General features: G+C 39.5%; 2 protein-coding genes across 2 annotated transcripts; both read right to left on the reverse strand.

Moving 5' to 3' along the window:
• Positions 1–408: 408 nt before the first annotated feature.
• On the reverse strand, positions 409–3389 carry LOC115596956 (MORC family CW-type zinc finger protein 3-like). The gene is made up of 4 exons (XM_030442456.1): positions 3271–3389; positions 2351–2422; positions 2041–2145; positions 409–1816 (listed from the first exon to the last, which is right to left on the reverse strand). The coding sequence occupies exons 1-4, from the start codon at positions 3332–3334 to the stop codon at positions 1089–1091; spliced, it is 969 nt and encodes a 322-aa protein (XP_030298316.1). The 5' UTR covers positions 3335–3389; the 3' UTR covers positions 409–1088.
• A 6201-nt stretch (positions 3390–9590) lies between these two features.
• On the reverse strand, positions 9591–13903 carry LOC115596898 (flagellar attachment zone protein 1-like). The gene is made up of 4 exons (XM_030442355.1): positions 13809–13903; positions 11973–12044; positions 11666–11770; positions 9591–11440 (listed from the first exon to the last, which is right to left on the reverse strand). The coding sequence occupies exons 1-4, from the start codon at positions 13870–13872 to the stop codon at positions 10311–10313; spliced, it is 1371 nt and encodes a 456-aa protein (XP_030298215.1). The 5' UTR covers positions 13873–13903; the 3' UTR covers positions 9591–10310.
• Between the last annotated feature and the right edge of the window lie 4199 nt (positions 13904–18102).

Genomic DNA, 18102 nt, shown 5'->3' on the forward strand with positions numbered 1-18102 from the left:
TAGGTTTGACTTACCACCAGCACAACACACATCCACCAGCACACTCATGGCTCAGGCCTTACATGGAGATGTGCCAAGATAAATATGGACGTACATGTAACGTTTGAGTTGTTTGTGAAATGCAGTGCACAAGGTCAATATATTACGCTTCCATTTCATGTGGGCGGTCGTCAAAAATTCCTAGCCTCTCAATAACCAAAAATAATAACTACAGTATATTTTATTAGATTCTATTTTCACACAATTTGAATAATACCCTAAAAAGGGAAAGGATAAAAACATAATATACAACAAAGGAAGAGGCGGGAAATTTATAGAAGTCACACAAAACTTAACATGACAAATTATGAAGGTAATGTTAAACTCTTAGTAAAACAATATATCAAAAAACAACGATGATAAGGATGATCATATCAAAATGAATTTTATCAACTCCTGAGCAACAGTAAATGCACATACACTAAGCACACAGATAAAACACTGATGTATGGATCATTACACAAAGTATAAAAGTTGTTACAAGAGATCAGTTAAATATTCTTAAAAGTATTTTCTAACATTTTAAAGAACTGTACTTTGCAATAACAAGAAAAGTTATTGCATAATTTGAAATAAAAAAAATAATCACCTTCCCTCTACATTAACAGAATAGTTTTTGCACAATTAAACTTACATATGATTTAAAATAAAATGCCTTTTTAAAAATTCTTGCATTTTTGCCTGAATTTCTGGTGTTTTATTAAGTTGCACTCTCCCTCTGTCCCTAAAATCAAATTAGCATCCTTATCAGTGAGTTGAACATTGAGCGAGTGAAAGCTATAGGGTTGTGTCATCTGCAAACATTTGAAGATTTAGTATATTTAAGACATTGAGACAAATTATTAGCATACTGAAGGAATTATAATGGTATGAGAACGGACCCCTGAGGAACCCCACAGAGAAGTCCGTCTTTGTTGCAAAGACATTTCAAACCCATTTGTACATGTGTGTCATGAAAACATATATAAAGCTTCTCTGATAAAATATGACATTAACCGTGTTTATGAACACCTCATCTGTCTGAGAGAGAGACTGTGAGACAATAGTAATTATGACAACAATAGTCGTTCTAATAGATTCAACCAGGTGACTTCACCATCAACCTCATTCAAACGCCGGCTCCCATGGGATGATGTCATTGTTGTTGGAACCTGTGTTGTAGATTGGAACCCCTCCAACAACAACTTCAGCATCTTGATTTCTGCCTTCACCTGCTGGTTCTCCGTCTTCACCTGCTGGTTTTCCGTCTTCATCTGTTGGTTCTCTGTCTTCACCTGCTGGTTTTCCGTCTTCACCTGCTGGTTTTCCGTCTTCATCTGTTGGTTCTCTGTCTTCACCTGCTGGTTTTCCGTCTTCACCTGCTGGATTTCCGTTTTCACCTGCTGGATTTCCGTCTTCATCTGTCGGATTTCCGTCTTCACCTGCTGGTTTTCCGTCTTCATCTGTTGGTTCTCTGTCTTCACCTGCTGGTTTTCCGTCTTCACCTGCTGGTTTTCCGTTTTCACCTGCTGGATTTCCGTCTTCACCTGCTGGTTTTCCGCTTTCACCTGCTGGTTTTCTGCTGTCAGCTGTTCTTTTTCTCCACTCAGGGTCGTGATCTTTGTCTGTAAGACAGTATAAGCTCGAGCCATTTTGTCTATCTGGTCTCTCAGAATGCTGGGGTCCCTTTCCAAGTTGTCATCGGTTGAGGAACGGTTGGAGACACGTTTGATGTATTTGTCAGCTTCCTCTGAATAGTTCATCTGCTTGCTCAGCTTGGTGGAAATGACAGAGGTAACTACAATATGAAAAAAAACAGATGGGTGTTGGTCTGGAGGAATTTGTTTTCAGGGCAGCTTCAAATCAATGATACAATCCATGAATGACATGAAAAAGACAACAACTCCTGCCTCGTGTGAAGGCAGGATAAACGTACATAAATATATTTAAGATTTATATCCATCTTCTCCTTCGATGCTTTGCTTACAGACAACACAAAATAACTGTTGGCTTTATACTCACAGTAGATACGCAGAGCCATGATGATCAACAGTATCCCCCAACACACTGCTACTGGTGAAAAAGCCTGAACGAAGGGAGGAATCTTCTTTTCTGAAAGCTGTTTTCCTGTCAGAATTCATTTGAATCACCATAAAGATAGGATATAACAGCCAAATGTGTTTTTGTGCAGATTTAAGTACAAATTGTTCCCATTTGCAGCCTTCATTGTTACCACATTGTCAGTCACATATTTATTATGATTGACGTACAACACAATCGGTTTCTGTTAAGATTAATCAAATTAAATTTGGTAATTGTGTTCATAAAATACCTGAAGTGGGTGGCATGTTGTCCACAGTGCATTCGGCTGAGTTAATGTAGTCATCTTCTTCCTCAATCTCATCTGAAACAGTCAAATAGTCGAAGTCAAATACAAAAAAATTTAAAAAGCAATATCCACACTGAGGCATATTTACAGTAGCAATTCAGTGTTAAGCAGACTGGATGAAAATGAAAATGACAAAGATAAAGATGGATCTAACGATTAATTGTAACTATTTGCTGCCATCAAGCATATTCAAAATAATATCAATAATAATATTGAGCAAAGTAACCACAGCAAACAATATTACTGTTACAGCCATTACAAGATGTACTGTGACTTGCAAATTGCCTCACCAAAATGGAAAACTGACTCAATAGGTATCACACCAATCAAATGACTTGAATGTTATAATTAGACGAGTGAAAAGTAAGAAAGATTTGCTGTTAAAAAAATATTAAATGATATATGCTATATCTTCATTTTTCACGTTTACAATAAAAATTAACACTTTAACATGAAAAAAGGAAATCAGATAATGCCGTCAAAATGTGTTGTTTTTTTTCTTGACTTCAAGACAAAATTAACCTCTAGATGTGACATAACTGGATTAATACAACACAGAATTAAATTCGGTTGAAACAAAGTGGAGGTATAGATAAGTAAAAATTCATTGGTAGAGTTTCTGGGAGGTCAAGTACAAATTTCAACCCAATACCTAAAAAATAAACCCTTTACTTCAACCAAAGTGTTTCAGCTGCCTCAACTCGACCACACATGGGACATGGTGTGCCAACTTTGGTGTTGAAGTCACACACTTTGTAAACCCAACATCCCACCCAAACACCTTCTTTGGACATGTTGAATAAAAGTACAGTTGGATAAAAGGATTATTGCCATGTAAATAATTAAGTTGTAATAAATCTTACCTGTAGACATATAAACATTGTGATCGATAAAGGTAACTGCGGGTTCTTTGGATGTTTTGCTCATCTTGCTCAGAGCAGACGGTCCACCAGCAATCTGAAATGAGGGCTGTAACTGGAGATTAACTGTTTTACTCCTCAAATAGCGTAGAGTCTGCTGTGTTTCATTTTTATAATGTACTTCTGCTTTTTGAGCTTGTGTAGGTGGTTTTAGGTTCTGTAAGTAATGCTGTGTCACCATACAGGCGGGATTTCCCATCCCAAACTCTGAGTGACCATCAGTTTGTAGTCTGTCCGTGAATTTGCTCGTTATTTTTTCTTCCCTCTTTCTAGACGGGGTACAAGACTCTGCAGCCTTCATGTATTTCACACAGAAATTAGTCATTTAGACAACTTTTGTTCCTTTTATTCTTACAGCTTGTAACAATAAGAAACAAGGTTAAAAGGCAGCATAATAAAACAATACTGTACTTGTGATGAGGGAGGAGATGGCTGGAGGTCCAGGGCAAAAGTGGGGCTTATTTTACGATGTCTAATGGAAGTTTAATGTGAGTTTTCATGAATTCTGTGACGCTTGTCTCGAAGTTGTTGGACTCAGTTTCAGGAACATAAAAGAAAATAAAATTTGCTTGGTTTCTGTCATGGTTTAATTTCATACATTACAGTGACTTTTTACCAATAAGAACACAAACTTGTTCTTGTGCTGGTGTTGCTTCCTCTTTATATGTTTAAAGATAGGTTTATTGCAAAAAGACTCAAGGCATGGATTTCCCCTGTAAAACACACCCACCTGATACTTCTCTAATAATTCAGTCTTCTTTTCCTTCTGTTATGTTCTAGTTTCTGTTTTTTTCATTATAAAATATGTGTTTGCTGCCCTCCTGATGTCACAGCTGTACTCAGTCACTGCAGCCATAGTTAGTGGACCTCACTTGCATCTTTTCTTTGCTTCTCAGCGGGAATACATGGAGAGACTCAAGAAAACCAGGCCAGATTTGGTGGCAGTGGATTTCTACATCATGGCATTCAGCTGAAAGTCTTCTAGGAAGGCTGCTTGTGTGTTTCCTTACTCGTGGCTCTACAAAGATCTCTCCTCACTTGTTCAAGACAGGAGTGAGGAACTTGAGCAAGACTACTTAGATAGCAAAAGACATTAATTGAATGTTGGATTTTGGTCAGATTGGTTATTTTTGGTTGAGGTTGAAAAATCTATGTTGATTCAATGTTTAATTACAGTTACCATTTAAAAGTTCAAAAAACTGTTGTTGAATCAATGTAGTATAAATGATGATTTTTCAATGTTGAAATGCCCTACAATGAAGTGACATTGTTTTAATTAGCCCCATTCACACTGGATTTTGGGTGCGGCTTTAGTACAGCAATTCCCTGCCCCCATCCTCCGTCAGTCTCTCGGAGGCGGCGAGGGACGAAATTTCGCTTCGGGCCTGATACGCCTCTGGAGGTAGTATCAGGGCTGTATTATTGGAGATCTGAACCAATGTGAATGGATAAGCCAGCGGCGCAGAGCAGAGGCGTGTCGGTCGACGGTCAGCTAACTGAACAGGTCCTTCACAAAGGCAAATAAACTTTGTCCTTCTGTGTGTGAGACAAACTGGTAAGTCCTCATGGAATACAATTTATTGTCCCATTCAGATACCATCACCTGACTGTCATCGTTTGACTAAATGTTAACTTTGTGAATTATTGTGCCTAAAGTCTGTTTATTCGGTGTCTCCCTATTTTGCAAGGAGCTGTTTGCGTTGGCACAATATCATAAGTTATTTTACCTTGACTAATTAGGTTTATTTGAATCAATTTCACAAGGGCACCATACTGGACAAGTAAGGAATGGTATGTGCGTTGTCCATGTGTCAAGAGGTTTTGATACATTTGTAATTATTTTATTAGCTATCACTCAATAGTTGCTGTGCCTTCGCTATGGCGCCATGACATACAGTAATGTGACACTATTAAAGACTGAAATATTTGAACTTCTAGCTACTGCCACTCTATATAAACTTTAAAACATATACATCCAAGTATCAGGACCAGGGCAGACACAACAAGAGTTTGGACCCAATAGTACGACACACACAGGATGTAGTTCAGGCAATAGTCTTTACTTGGAACAGGAAGCAAAACAAGTTCACTGGTCGGCCAGGGCCGATAAACAGTTCCAATAGAGGACAGGCAGGGCAGAGGGTTCGGTACACGTGAAGGCAGTCAGCGGAGGCAAACAAACCAGGCAGGGGTCAGGCAAGGCGGAGAGGTCGGCAGGCGTGTAGTCAGTCAGCGGAGGTGAACAAAGCAGGCAGGGATCAGGCAAAGGCAGGTCGAAGAGCAGACAGGCGAAGGTCGGTAACGATAAACACTAGAAGGCTTCTTGGAACGAAAGGCTGGGACGCTGTGCACGGGGGCAAACAAGACGAACTGGCAACGACCAGAGGACACACAGGACCTAAATATGCACACAAGCACACAACAGGTGAAGGTAATCAGAGCGAGCCACACAATCAGAGGGGAGGACGAAACCAACCGAGCAGGAAAGGGGGGGAAATCAGAAACAAGAGAAGAGGTGAGAACGCCAGACAAAACATCACATGGGTCGAGACATGACACCAAGCTTGTATCCAAGCTTTTCCTCTTGTACTCTAAGTGAAATCCTCTTGAATAATTTGATTGTCCTTTTTTTTTTACTTTGCTGGCAATCACCATGACCCTCCCCGAGGCTATAAAGGTGAGTTAACGAAGAAATTCTCATCACATTTTTTATTTAATTTTTTTAACACCAGACATGCCAGCCGATCTCAAATGATGTCATTCGATGGCTAATCAATCTGGGCATCCTTAGTATGAGGCTGTGGGCCTTCATACTGTACCATAAAACATTGTACACATTGCATTTTATATGGATTTTTAACCCATTTAGAACCCCTATATGTAACTATACCTTTCAATCTGGAAACCCCTTTTGGGGTTGTTGTTGCTTTGTACAGTATATAGCAACATAATTTTTTTGTAATTTTTGAATAAAGATATTTTTTATATATTCTTTTTTTTTCTTTCTTGTTGTTTCAGAGGCTGCTCATCAATTTGACCGCAAGTTGACAGAATTGCAGTACAGGGATGCACTGCAGAAGTGGCTGCGTTATGCACCTGAGAGGAGGCGGGGTACCAAGAAAAGAAAAGGCGAAGACTTAGAAGGGCAAATGAGTTGAATATTTAAAGCTACTATGCTCTTATGTTCAGTTAATGTTGAACTGGGGTCCTACTTGTAATTTTTGTGTCCCCTGGATTTTCAGGGCAAAGGTAGCCAGATAATTCATTAAGATGTTTGTTCAAGTTGAACTGTGGTCTTATTTCTGAAGGACATTTGTCATGTTTGTGTCCCCTGGAGTTTAAGGGCAAATAGATAATTCTCCACCTAAGCCAGGTAGGAAACCTTACAAGATGAAAAGGTGTGTGCTAAAAAAAAAAAAGTACAAAAGTGTAATTGCTTTTGAATATTTTAATGAATAACTTATTGAACAATGGTCTGTTTTGTTGGGGGGTTTTTTGTTCATAGAGCATGCAGTAAAGCAGCTGTTCTCAACCTTGGTTTCTTAAAAATAATTGAAATAGCCAACCAAAGGGGGTTTTAATGAGGCATATTAAAAACTTTCAAAGGAAGGTTGAAAAGTGTTGAAATGGCCCTTTAATAATAACCTTGAATCAATGTATATAGTTGAATCAATGTTGATTCAATTCTACATTCTTTTAATGTTGATCATATCATAGATAAAGTTTGATTCATTGTCAGAAGTGATTGGAAATTCAACTTTATTTCAATGTTGATCATAGCGATCACTTTCAGCCTGACAATATCTCTATGTTGATTCAATCACGTTTTGCTATCTGGGTAGGGATGCATCTATGATTTGTCAGTGTTTCCATTGCATTCCTCCCCATCCTAATACAGAGTTTATATTTTTGCTGCAGCAGCTCTCATCTCTGAGGCCTGAAAATCACTTCTAAATGTGTACAAACACCTAAAACCTCTAAAACAATGAAAAAAACTCAAAAAATACATTTGAAATGTTTCTGCTGAAAGAACCAAATGCTTCAAGAGACTCCTCTTCAGACACTGCTGTAAACAGAGGACGCAGGTGGTGAGAATGTCAAAGTTTTAACATTTACATGTCAGTCTCAACCCACACCTATACACAGAGGTCCAATCAGGCACAATAAGTGAAAACACCTGTGTGGGTGGACTGGCGTGTGGAGGAGCTTGAGCTCAAATACTTCCACACATACTGTAGAGTCACTAATGCATGAGGACACAACAGCACAAACACACACACACACTCCTGCAGGAGGCTTTAATGTGCCGTTGGCTGGGTGTGGTGCCCCGACAGAGTTCATGAATTAACTGAACTCTTGAACTGTCTGTGGATTCTGTTTCTCTGTTTCTGAGGAAGGAAATGGATTCAGCATGTTTGTCAGACTTCAGGGAAATGCACAGTGAAAGTTGGTGTCGGCAACACTTGAATGTAATTATTTTTCCAAAGGCAGCTTTTTTTTCAGGTAACATAGCTTTCTGAGATAGAAATGCATTCTGGGATCAAATGGATGTTTGGATGTTTGGATGTTCACACATTACGCTTCACTTCTGAGATGTTGAACTTGAGCTCAATATATTACGCTTCCATTTCATGTGGGCGGTCGTCAAAATTTCCCAGCGTTTTCATTACCAAAAATCATAACTGCGATATATTTTATTACATTTTATTTTCACACCATTTGAATAATACCCTAAAAAGGGAAAGGATAAAAACATAATATACAACAAGGGAAGAGGCAGGAAAGTTATAGAAGTCACACAAAACTTAACATGACATGACATAATATGAAGGTAACGGTAAACTCTTAGTAAAACAATATCTCAAAAAACAATGATAATAACAAAGATAATATCAAAATAAGTTGTATCAACTCCTGAGCAACAGTAAATGCGCATACAGTATCACTTCGAGTGAAACAGATAAAACATGAATGTATGGATCATTACACAAAGTATAAAAGTTGTTACAAAAGATCAGTTAAATATTCTTAAAAACGTCTTTTCTAACATTTTAAAGAAGAACTGTACTTTGCCAAAACAAGAAAAGTTACTGCATAATTAGAAATTTAAAAAGAATCACCTTACCTCCACTTTAACACAATTGTTTTTCACAATTTAACTTATTTTATTTTATTTTATTTTTTAAATGCCCTTTTGAGAATTCTGGCATTTGTATTCATGTGTTTTATTCAGTGGTACTCTCCCTCCAACCGTAAACTCAAATTAGCATCCTTATCAGTGAGTTGAACATTGAGCGAGTGAAAGCTATATAGTCTAATGGAAATTTCTTGGACCCTGAAAACGTGTTTCCTATAAACTTTAATGATTGAAATGTAATCTATAGGCCTAGTGGATGAAATTCAACTTGGTTGCTAAGAGTTGCATGTTGGGCAATTTGAGAATAATTTAAGTATTTGCATAATGAGCTAATTAAGGGGAGACACTACAGGTGAAGAATAGGGACATTTTTTAAACTAATGTGTATCACCATGAAACTTCCCTAGTTGATTACTTACATTAAGACAATTATTTTTTGTATTATGAGTTTTCTTAAATTACATGTTTAATTTGCAAATGAGGCCTTATCTAATTAAATATGCACTAATTTGCATACATTTCCAGAGCATAAATCTAAACATTAGATAAATCCAGGATCAAAATTCTGAAGGGTGGAGGAGGGGGGTTATGAAACATTCAGCGCGTTGGGATTTCTGGATATCACAAACACGGACTTAGACTCTTAGATCACCTTCGAAGCTAACTAGAAGCAAAATTATAGCCATTTTCAGTTTCTCGTGATTAAGGGGAAGCATGGCAGGCAAAACCGTGATTTTTTATGCGCTGTCAATTTTGAGATTTGAGGTTATTTTGCTTCCATAACATGTCTTCTTTCAGACTAGGGGAAAGAAAACATCCAAATTTATGGAGTGATAAAAAGAGATATCCAAATGTCCCTCTGTCGAAACCTTTGGCTATAATATGTCAACAAAATGAAACAGGAATTTTGAACCTGGCTTTATCCAATGTTCTGGAAATGTATGCAAATTAGCGTATATTTAATTGGATAATCCCTCATTTGCATATTTAAACATATAATTTTAGAAAACTCATAATACAAAAAAAAACTATCTTAATGTAAGTAATCAACTAGGGAGGTTTCATGGTGATATATTAGTTTAAAAAATGTCCCTATTCTTCATCTGTAGTGTCTCCCCTTAATAATGTCATTATGCTAATTACACAAATTGCCCAACATGCAATTTTTTGCAACCAAGCTTAATCTCATCTGCTAAACCTATAGATGACATTATAATAATAAAAGTTCATAGGAACAACATTTCTGGGTTTAGTATGGGCCATATAGGGGTTTCCAGTAGACTAATAGGGTTGTGTCATCTGCAAACATTTGAAGATTTAGTATATTTGAGACATTTAGACAAATTATTAACACACTGAAGGAATTATAATGGTCCGAGAACGGACCCCTGAGGAACCCCACAAAGTAGTCCGTCTTTGTTAGAGAGACATTTTTTTACCCATTAGTACATATGTGTCATAAAAGCATATATAAAGCTTCTCTGATAAAATATGACATTTAACCATGTTTATGAACACCTCGTCTGTCTGAGAGAGAGACTGTGAGACAATAGTAATTATGACAACAATAGTCGTTCTAATAGATCCAATCAGGTGACTTCACCATCAACCTCATTCAATGCCAGTACCGATTTGAGGATGTCATTGTTTCTGGAACCTGTGTTGTAGATTGGAACCCCTCCAACAACAATTTCAGCCTCTTGATTTCGGCCTTCACCTGCTGGTTTTCCGTTTTCATCTGCTGGTTTTCCATCTTCACCTGTCTGTTTTCCGTCTTCACCTGTTGATTTTCGGTTTTCATCTGCTGGTTTTCCGTCTTCACCTGTTGATTTTCCGTCTTCACCTGTTAATTTTCCGTCTTCACCTGTTGGTTTTCTGTCTTCATCTGCTGGATTTCCACCTTCATCTGCTGGATTTCTGCCTTCACCTGCTGGTTTTCTCCCCTCACCTGCTGGTTTTCTGCCCTCACCTGCTGGATTTCTGCCTTCACCTGCTGGTTTTCTGCCCTCACCTGCTGGATTTCTGACCTCACCTGCAGGTTTTCCGCCTTCACCTGCTGGATTTCTGCTTTCACCTGCTGGTTTTCCGTCTTCACCTGCTGGTTTTCCACCTTCACCTGTTCTTTTTCTGCCTTCACCTGCTGGTTTTCTGCCTTCACCTGCTGGTTTTCCGTCTTCACCCGCTGGTTCTCTGTCTTCACCTGCTGGATTTCCGTCTTCACCTGCTGGTTTTCTGCCTTCACCTGCTGGTTTTCTGCCTTCACCTGCTGGTTTTCCGCCTTCACCTGCTGGTTTTCAGTCTTCATCTGCTGGTTTTCTGCTTTCATCTGCTTGATTTCCGCCACCATCCGCTGGTTCTCCGTCTTCAACTGCTGGTTTTCTGTCTTCACCTGCTGGTTTTCCGTCTTCACTTGCTGGTTTTCTGTCTTCAACTGCTGGTTTTCTGTCTTCACCTGTTGGTTTTCCGCCTTCACCTGCTGGTTTTCTGTCTTGACCAGCTGGTTTTCCACCATCACACGCTGGTTTTCCGCCTTCACTTGCTGGTTATCCGTCTTCACTTGCTGGTTTTCTGTCTTCACCTGCTGGTTTTCTGTCTTCACCTGTTGGTTTTCTGCCTTCAGCTGCTGGTTTTCCGCTTTCACCTGCTGGTTTTCCGTTTTCACCTGCTGGATTTCCGTCTTCACCTGCTGGTTTTCCGCCTTCACCTGCCTGTTTTCCGTCTTCACCTGCTGGTTTTCCGCTTTCACCTGCTGGTTTTCTGCTGTCAGCTGTTCTTTTTCTCCACTCAGGGTCGTGATCTTTGTCTGTAAGACAGTATAAGCTCGAGCCATTTTGTCTATCTGGTCTCTCAGAATGCTGGGGTCCCTCTCCAAGTTGTCATCGATTGAAGAAAGGTTGGAGACACGTTTGATGTATTTGTCAGCTTCCTCTGAATAGTTCATCTGCTCGCTCAGCTTGGTGGAAATGACAGAGGTAACTACAATATGAAAAAAAACAGATGGGTGTTGGTCTGGAGGAATTTGTTTTCAGGGCAGCTTTAAATCAATGATACAATCCATAAATGACATGAACAAGACAACAACTCCTGCCTCGTGTGAAGGCAGGATAACACGTACATAAATATATTTAAGATTTATATCTATCTTCTCCTGTGATGCTTTGCTTACAGACAACACAAAATAACTGTTGGCTTTATACTCACAGTAGATACGGAGAGCCATGATGATCAACAGTATCCCCCAACACACTGCTACTGGTAAAAAAGCCTGAACAAAGGGAGGAATCTTCTTTTCTGACAGCTGTTTTCCTGTCAGAATTCAGTTGAATCACCGTAAAGATAGGATATAACAGCCAAATGTGTTTTTTGTAGATTTAAGTACAAATTTTTCCCATTTGCAGCCTTCATTGTTACCACATTGTCAATCACATTTATTATTATTGACGTACACCACAATCTGTTTCTGTAAAGATTAATCAAATAAAATTTGGTAATTGTGTTCATAAAGTACCTGAAGTGGGTGGCATGTTGTCCACGGTGCATTCGTCTGAGTTAATGTAGTCATCTTCTTCCTCAATCTCATCTGAAACAGTCAAATAATCGAAGTCAAGTGTAAAAAAATTTAAAAAGCAACATCCACACTGAGTTATATTTACAGTAGCAATTCAGTGTTAAGCAGACTGGATGAAAATGAAAATGACAAAGATAAAGATGGATCTAACGATCAATTGTAACTATTTGCTGCCAGATTGGAATCAAGCATAATCAGAATAATATTGATAATAATATTGAGCAAAGTATCCACAGCAAACAATATTACTGTTACAGCCATTACAAGATGTACTGTGACTTGCAAATTCCCTCACCAAAATGGAAAACTGACTCAATAGGTATCACACAAAAATAGAAAAACCATTATGTCGACGCAGTAAAACAAAAAAAAACACCAATCAAATGACTAGACTTGTAGTCAAGACCGCCTAAACCGAGACCAAGACACTACCAAGACCAGAGAGTATCAAGACCAAGACAGACCAAGTCAAGACCAAGACTAGTTCAGCTCAAGACCGAGACCGAGACCAAAATAGAAAACTAGTTTTTTTGCCATTTTGCATGAGTTGTAGAACATAAGCACCATACTGGGTTCAGCTGCTTAGTATAAATATGAGATTGTATTATTTCAACTACAGGCATAATGACATCAAATATATAATAATAAAATAAGGCTGCATTGCATGTTGATCATGTAGGCACGAGAGGGAGCAAGCATGTGTGTGTGTGTGTGTGTGTGTGTGTGTGTGTGTGTGTGTGTGCTCTCACGGATTGGCAGACTGTGCAGCAACACCATAGCATACCGTACCGTCTCTGTTAAACACGCTTTGCAAAATGTACATATTGCAGAATGCTTCTTCGTCTTTGTTGTGTGGGAAACGAACTCTTTATGGTTTATAAAATCAAACCTGACAACTGATGAATTCGCAGACATTTTGCGCCCTCCTCCATGGATCCGTGACCGTGCTTTAGAGGGGGGGGCATGAGAGGACGAGCGCCAATGCTGTCTTGTTCACAAAATGCATGTGATTGGTACCACTTGAATGGGGCGTATAATGATATCAAAAAAAAAAAAAAAACTGTGCCTGCCTGGATATTATAGGTTACAAATCCCTTCGAGAGCGCTCGGCCAGTCCGAGACATTGCGAGACCAAGAGACCCGAGACTGAGAAAAGACCGAGACCAAAGACTGTTGAGACCGCGACAAGACCACAAGACCACAAAAAAGTGGTTTTGAGACTGGTCTTGAGACCAAGACCAGTCTCGAGAACTACAAGTCTACAAATGACTTGAATGTTATAATAAGGCCAGTGAAAAGTAAGAAAGATTTGCTTTTAAAAAATATTAAATGATATATAATGTATCTTCATTTTTCACATTTACAATAAAAATTTACACTTTAACATGAAAAAAGAAAATTAAATAATGCCGTCAAAATGTTTTTTTTTTTCTTCACTTCAAGACAAAAATAACTAGATTATTACAACACAGAATTAAATTTGGTTGAAACAAAGTGGAGGTATTGATAAGTCAAAAATCCTCGGTAGAGTTTCTGGGATGTACAAATTTCAACCCAATATCTAAAAAATAAACCCTTTACTTCAACCAAAGTGTTTCAGCTGCCTCAACTCGACCACACATGGGACATGGTGTGCCAACTTTGATGTTGAAGTCATAGACTTTGTAAACCCAGCATCCCCCCGAACACCTTCTTGTTGAATGACATGTTGAATAAATGTAAAGTTGGATAAAAGGATGATTACCTTGTAAATAATTAAGTTGTAATAAATCTTACCTGTAGACATATAAACATTGTGATCGATAAAGGTAACTGCAGGCTCTTTGGATGTTTTCCTCATCTTGCTCAGAGCAGACAGTCCATCAGCAGTCTGAAATCAGGGGTTGTAACTGGAGACCAACTGTTTTACTCCTCCAATAGCGTAGAGTCTGCTGTTTTAGGGTTTTATAATGTACTTCTTCTTTTTGAGCTTGTTAAGATGGTGTTAAGTTCTGTAAGTAATGATGTGTTACCATACAGGCGGGTTTTCACACCCTAAACTCCTCAGTTCATCAGTTTCATGCTGCTGCAGACAACTTTTTAATGAACATTACAACTTATAATGACCAACAACACGCAGTCTGAGTGAGCATCAGTTTACATGCATTTACACATTATACAAGACTCTGTAGCCTTCACTTATTTCACACAGAAACTGGCTGTGGATGTTTTGGGAGTGAGGAGGGGTATTTTGAATTGGATCCGTTGTGGGATAGGGAGCCAGTGGAGGTTCTGGAGGACGGGGTTGATGTGGTCATGGGTGCAGGTGTAGTTGAGCGGGCAAGCAGCAGAGTTCTGGACGTATTGGAGTTTATTCAAGAGTTTGGATGGTGTGCCGTAGAGGATGCTGTTGCAATAGTCAATTCTGGACGTGATGAAGGCGTGGATCAGGGTCTCTGAAGCAGAGAAGGATAGTGATAGTTCCGAGACAGGCCATGTTTTTTTTGGTGAAAGAAGGCAGTTCTGGTGATTTGATGAACATGTTGCTGTGATGGCATCCAGGATTTGACAGTTGGTGGGTGTGGAGTGAGTGGCAGTTGTGATGGATTTGGTGGAGATGTAGAGTTGGATGTTGTTAGCGTAACGGTGGAAGCAGAGAACATGGCGACGTTTGATGTTGCCAAGGGGAAGCATGCAGAGGATGAAGATGAATGGACCAAGCACTGAACCCTGGGGGATGCCTTGGGACAAAGAACCGGTGGAGGAGATGCAGTTGTTGATATGGATGAACTGTTGTCTGTTTGTGGGATATGATTTTAACCAGGAGAGGGCAGTGCCAATGATGTTGAGGGAGGATTCAAGGTGTGGGAGAGGAATGGAGTGGTCGATGGTGTCAAAATCTGCAGTGAGGAACAGGAGGATGAGGATGCTGAGGTGGCCGGAATCTGTGGAGGTCGTTGGTGACATTAAGGAGGGTTGCTTCTGTTCTATGTTGAGAACGGAAGCTGGATTGAAACGGTTCGAACAGGTCGGTGGAGATGAGGTGGTATTGAGTATTTTAGAGATGAGGGAGGAGTGCAGATGGCTGGAAACAGTTCTTGACCATGTAGGGTGGGATCGGATCTAGGGGCACAACAATTTTATGATGTCCAATGGAAGTTAAAGGTGATTTTTCATGAATTCTGTAAGGCAGTTTCAAGAATATCAAAGAAAATAAAATGTGCTTGGATACTTTGCAGGTTTGTGTCATGGTTTAATTCCATGCATTTGAATTGTTTAGTGACTTTTTACCAACAAGAACACAAACTTGTTCTTGTGCTGGTGTTGCTTCCTCTTTATATTTATAAAGATCAATTGCAAAAAGACTTGAGGCATGGATTTCCCCTGTAAAACACACCCACCCGATACTTCTCTAATAACTCAGGCTTCTTGTCCTTCTGTTCTGTTCTAGTTTCTGTTTTTTTCATTAAAAACTATGTGTTTGCTGCCCTCCTGATGTCACAGCTGTACTCATTCACTGCAGCCATAGTTAGTGGACCTCACTTGCATCTTTTCCTTGCATCTCAGCGAGGATACATGGAGAGACTCAAGGAAAAGAGTTGGTGTCAGTGGATTTCTACATCATGGCATTCAGCTGAAAGTCTTATAGGAAGGCTGCTTTTGTGTGTCCTCATTCATGGCTCCTCAGAGATCCCTCCTCACTTGTTCAGGACAGGAGTGAGGAACTTGAGTAAGATTAGGGATGCATCTATGATTTCTTAGTGTTTCCATTACGTTCCTCCCATCCTTGTACACAGTTTATATTTTTTTGCTGCAGCAGCTCTCATCTCTGTGCACATTTAGAAGTGATTTTCAGGCCTCAAACACCTAAAACCTACAAAAAACTACATTTGAAATGTTTCTGCTGAAAGAACTGAATGCTTCAAGACACTCCTCTTCTGACACCGCTGTAAACAGAGGACGCAGGTGGTGAGAATGCCAAAGGTTTCATATTTACAACAGAAGAATGACAAGAACTGTCAGTCCACACCTATACATGAAGGTCCAATCAGGCACAATAAGTGAAAACACCTGTGTGGGTGGACTGGCGTGTGGAGGAGCTTGAACTCAAACACTTCCACACATACTGTAGAGTCACTAATGCATGAGGACACAACAGCACAAACACACACACACACTCCTGCAGGAGGCTTTAATGTGCCGTTGGCTGGGTGTGGTGCCCCGACAGAGTTCATGAATTAACTGAACTCTTGAACTGTACTCTGGTATGTGGCAGACAGTCAGTCAGACAACCAGTCAGTCGAAGTGCGCAAGAAGAATCTCTGTCTTAACAAGTCTGCAACTGAGTCCTAAAGTTTTATTCTAAAGGATGAAAAATACGTTTCAGTAGACGTCGGCTTATGTAGAGAACAAAAGGGTTTAATTAACTGTATTTTGTTTACATACATTTAAGCTATTGCTGAAAATAATTTAGTTTGGGGTTTGTGGTAATAAAAAAAAACATTCCTCCAACAGAGAACAAAGTCTTTGACATCCATCCTTCAATCTTTTGTTCAAACGGTGATATTATCAGTCAGTGAGACAACCAATAAATCATCAGTCAGTTGGTTTGTTCCTCTGCCCGGTTCTCTTATTATTTCTCGCTCTATTCTTATATCTATCCAGCTCCAGACATCCATTCGTCTCTCCCATGTTTTTCCTTATATAACCCCTGAAGGGAAACACACCTGCTGCATCATGTAGGAATGCATCCTTTGACGTCAGGGACGGTAAAGGGAAGGTAAATACAGTAGTCGAGGGATGTAATGTGTTGATAATGGAAAACAGTCTCTTATGGGAAGGCATCAACACACTGAGACTCATTTTTCACTTTAATTCCAAATTTATAACGATTATGAGAACGACATATTCCGTTTAGACAATCTAGATTAGACCTTATTCTCAAAATAGCAATTTCTGATTAAGACCAGTTGTTTAAAGATCAGTGCATTCAGAATACTTCTCTTAACTGGGGTTTATGCCACAGTTTACACATACAGGAATCACAGAAACCCATATGTACTCATCAATATTGATCATTCATGACTGCTTGAAGAACATGTGGCAGCCACCCTTTGTAGTTTTGTAGTAGCTGTACAGTGTCGGTGAGATAGTGGCAGAACAGGAACATGGGTCCCATCAGTGTATCAGTGTGAATGACTTGCAGGATGTGATGCACCATTTTAACACCATCACCCTCCCAACATTCACGCTGCTGTACCTCATCTAGAACCTCCATGAAGTCCACGGTGGCATTAGCTGCCTGTGGTGTTAGTTATATTCATTAAAGAACCGTTTTGCAAAAACCTGGAGGAGTGAGTTAACGAGGGTACACCACCAGAGCAACACCACTGCAGTTTGAAAGTGAGTATGTCCAGCTGCATGTGAACGGGAATATTAGTGGTGCGAAAACTGCTTAGTTGGAATATTGTTAGAAGATCAGAATACTTCGACCTAAAGACGAATCAATTACTACGTTTCCGTGAACGCAGTATACGTCACTGAACCAGTTTGTGACCACGTCTAACGATAAAAGTTCACTTATCACATGTGAACACGAGGATAACGGCCGACACTGTGTACAGAACATGCATAGAAACATGTTTACTGTTGTGTTGTCAATGAATCACAGAGGAATTTGACAGAAGAAAAAGATCCTGATAATTAATTATCAGACGAAGCCCGTCCAGATTCTTTGGTCCTGAAAAAGTTATTTTCCTCTAACAACACTGATTTTTAATTTGCTTGTTTGTGGCTCCTTGTAAATCCTGGAGCAGCTGTGAAGTTGTCGTTGGGACAAAATGACAAAGCAAAGTATTTCCAGGTGAGAGTCACATAACTGTTAATATATAATGTTTAGCTGTGGCTGAAGACCAGACCACGTAGTCCATGTAAAATCTCTAGGACACTCCAAGAAGGTCAGAGGTCATGGTCAGCCTGAGGGGAGACAGTCTTGGTCAAGGACACTGCAGCGGGGCAGACAGGGATTTGAACTTGTGACCCTCAGGCTGAAGGTTCAGACTCTCCGCTCACATAAACATGAAGGTGAACT

Source organism: Sparus aurata, chromosome 15 (genome assembly GCF_900880675.1).
Source record: "Sparus aurata chromosome 15, fSpaAur1.1, whole genome shotgun sequence".
Lineage (NCBI taxonomy): Eukaryota > Metazoa > Chordata > Actinopteri > Spariformes > Sparidae > Sparus > Sparus aurata.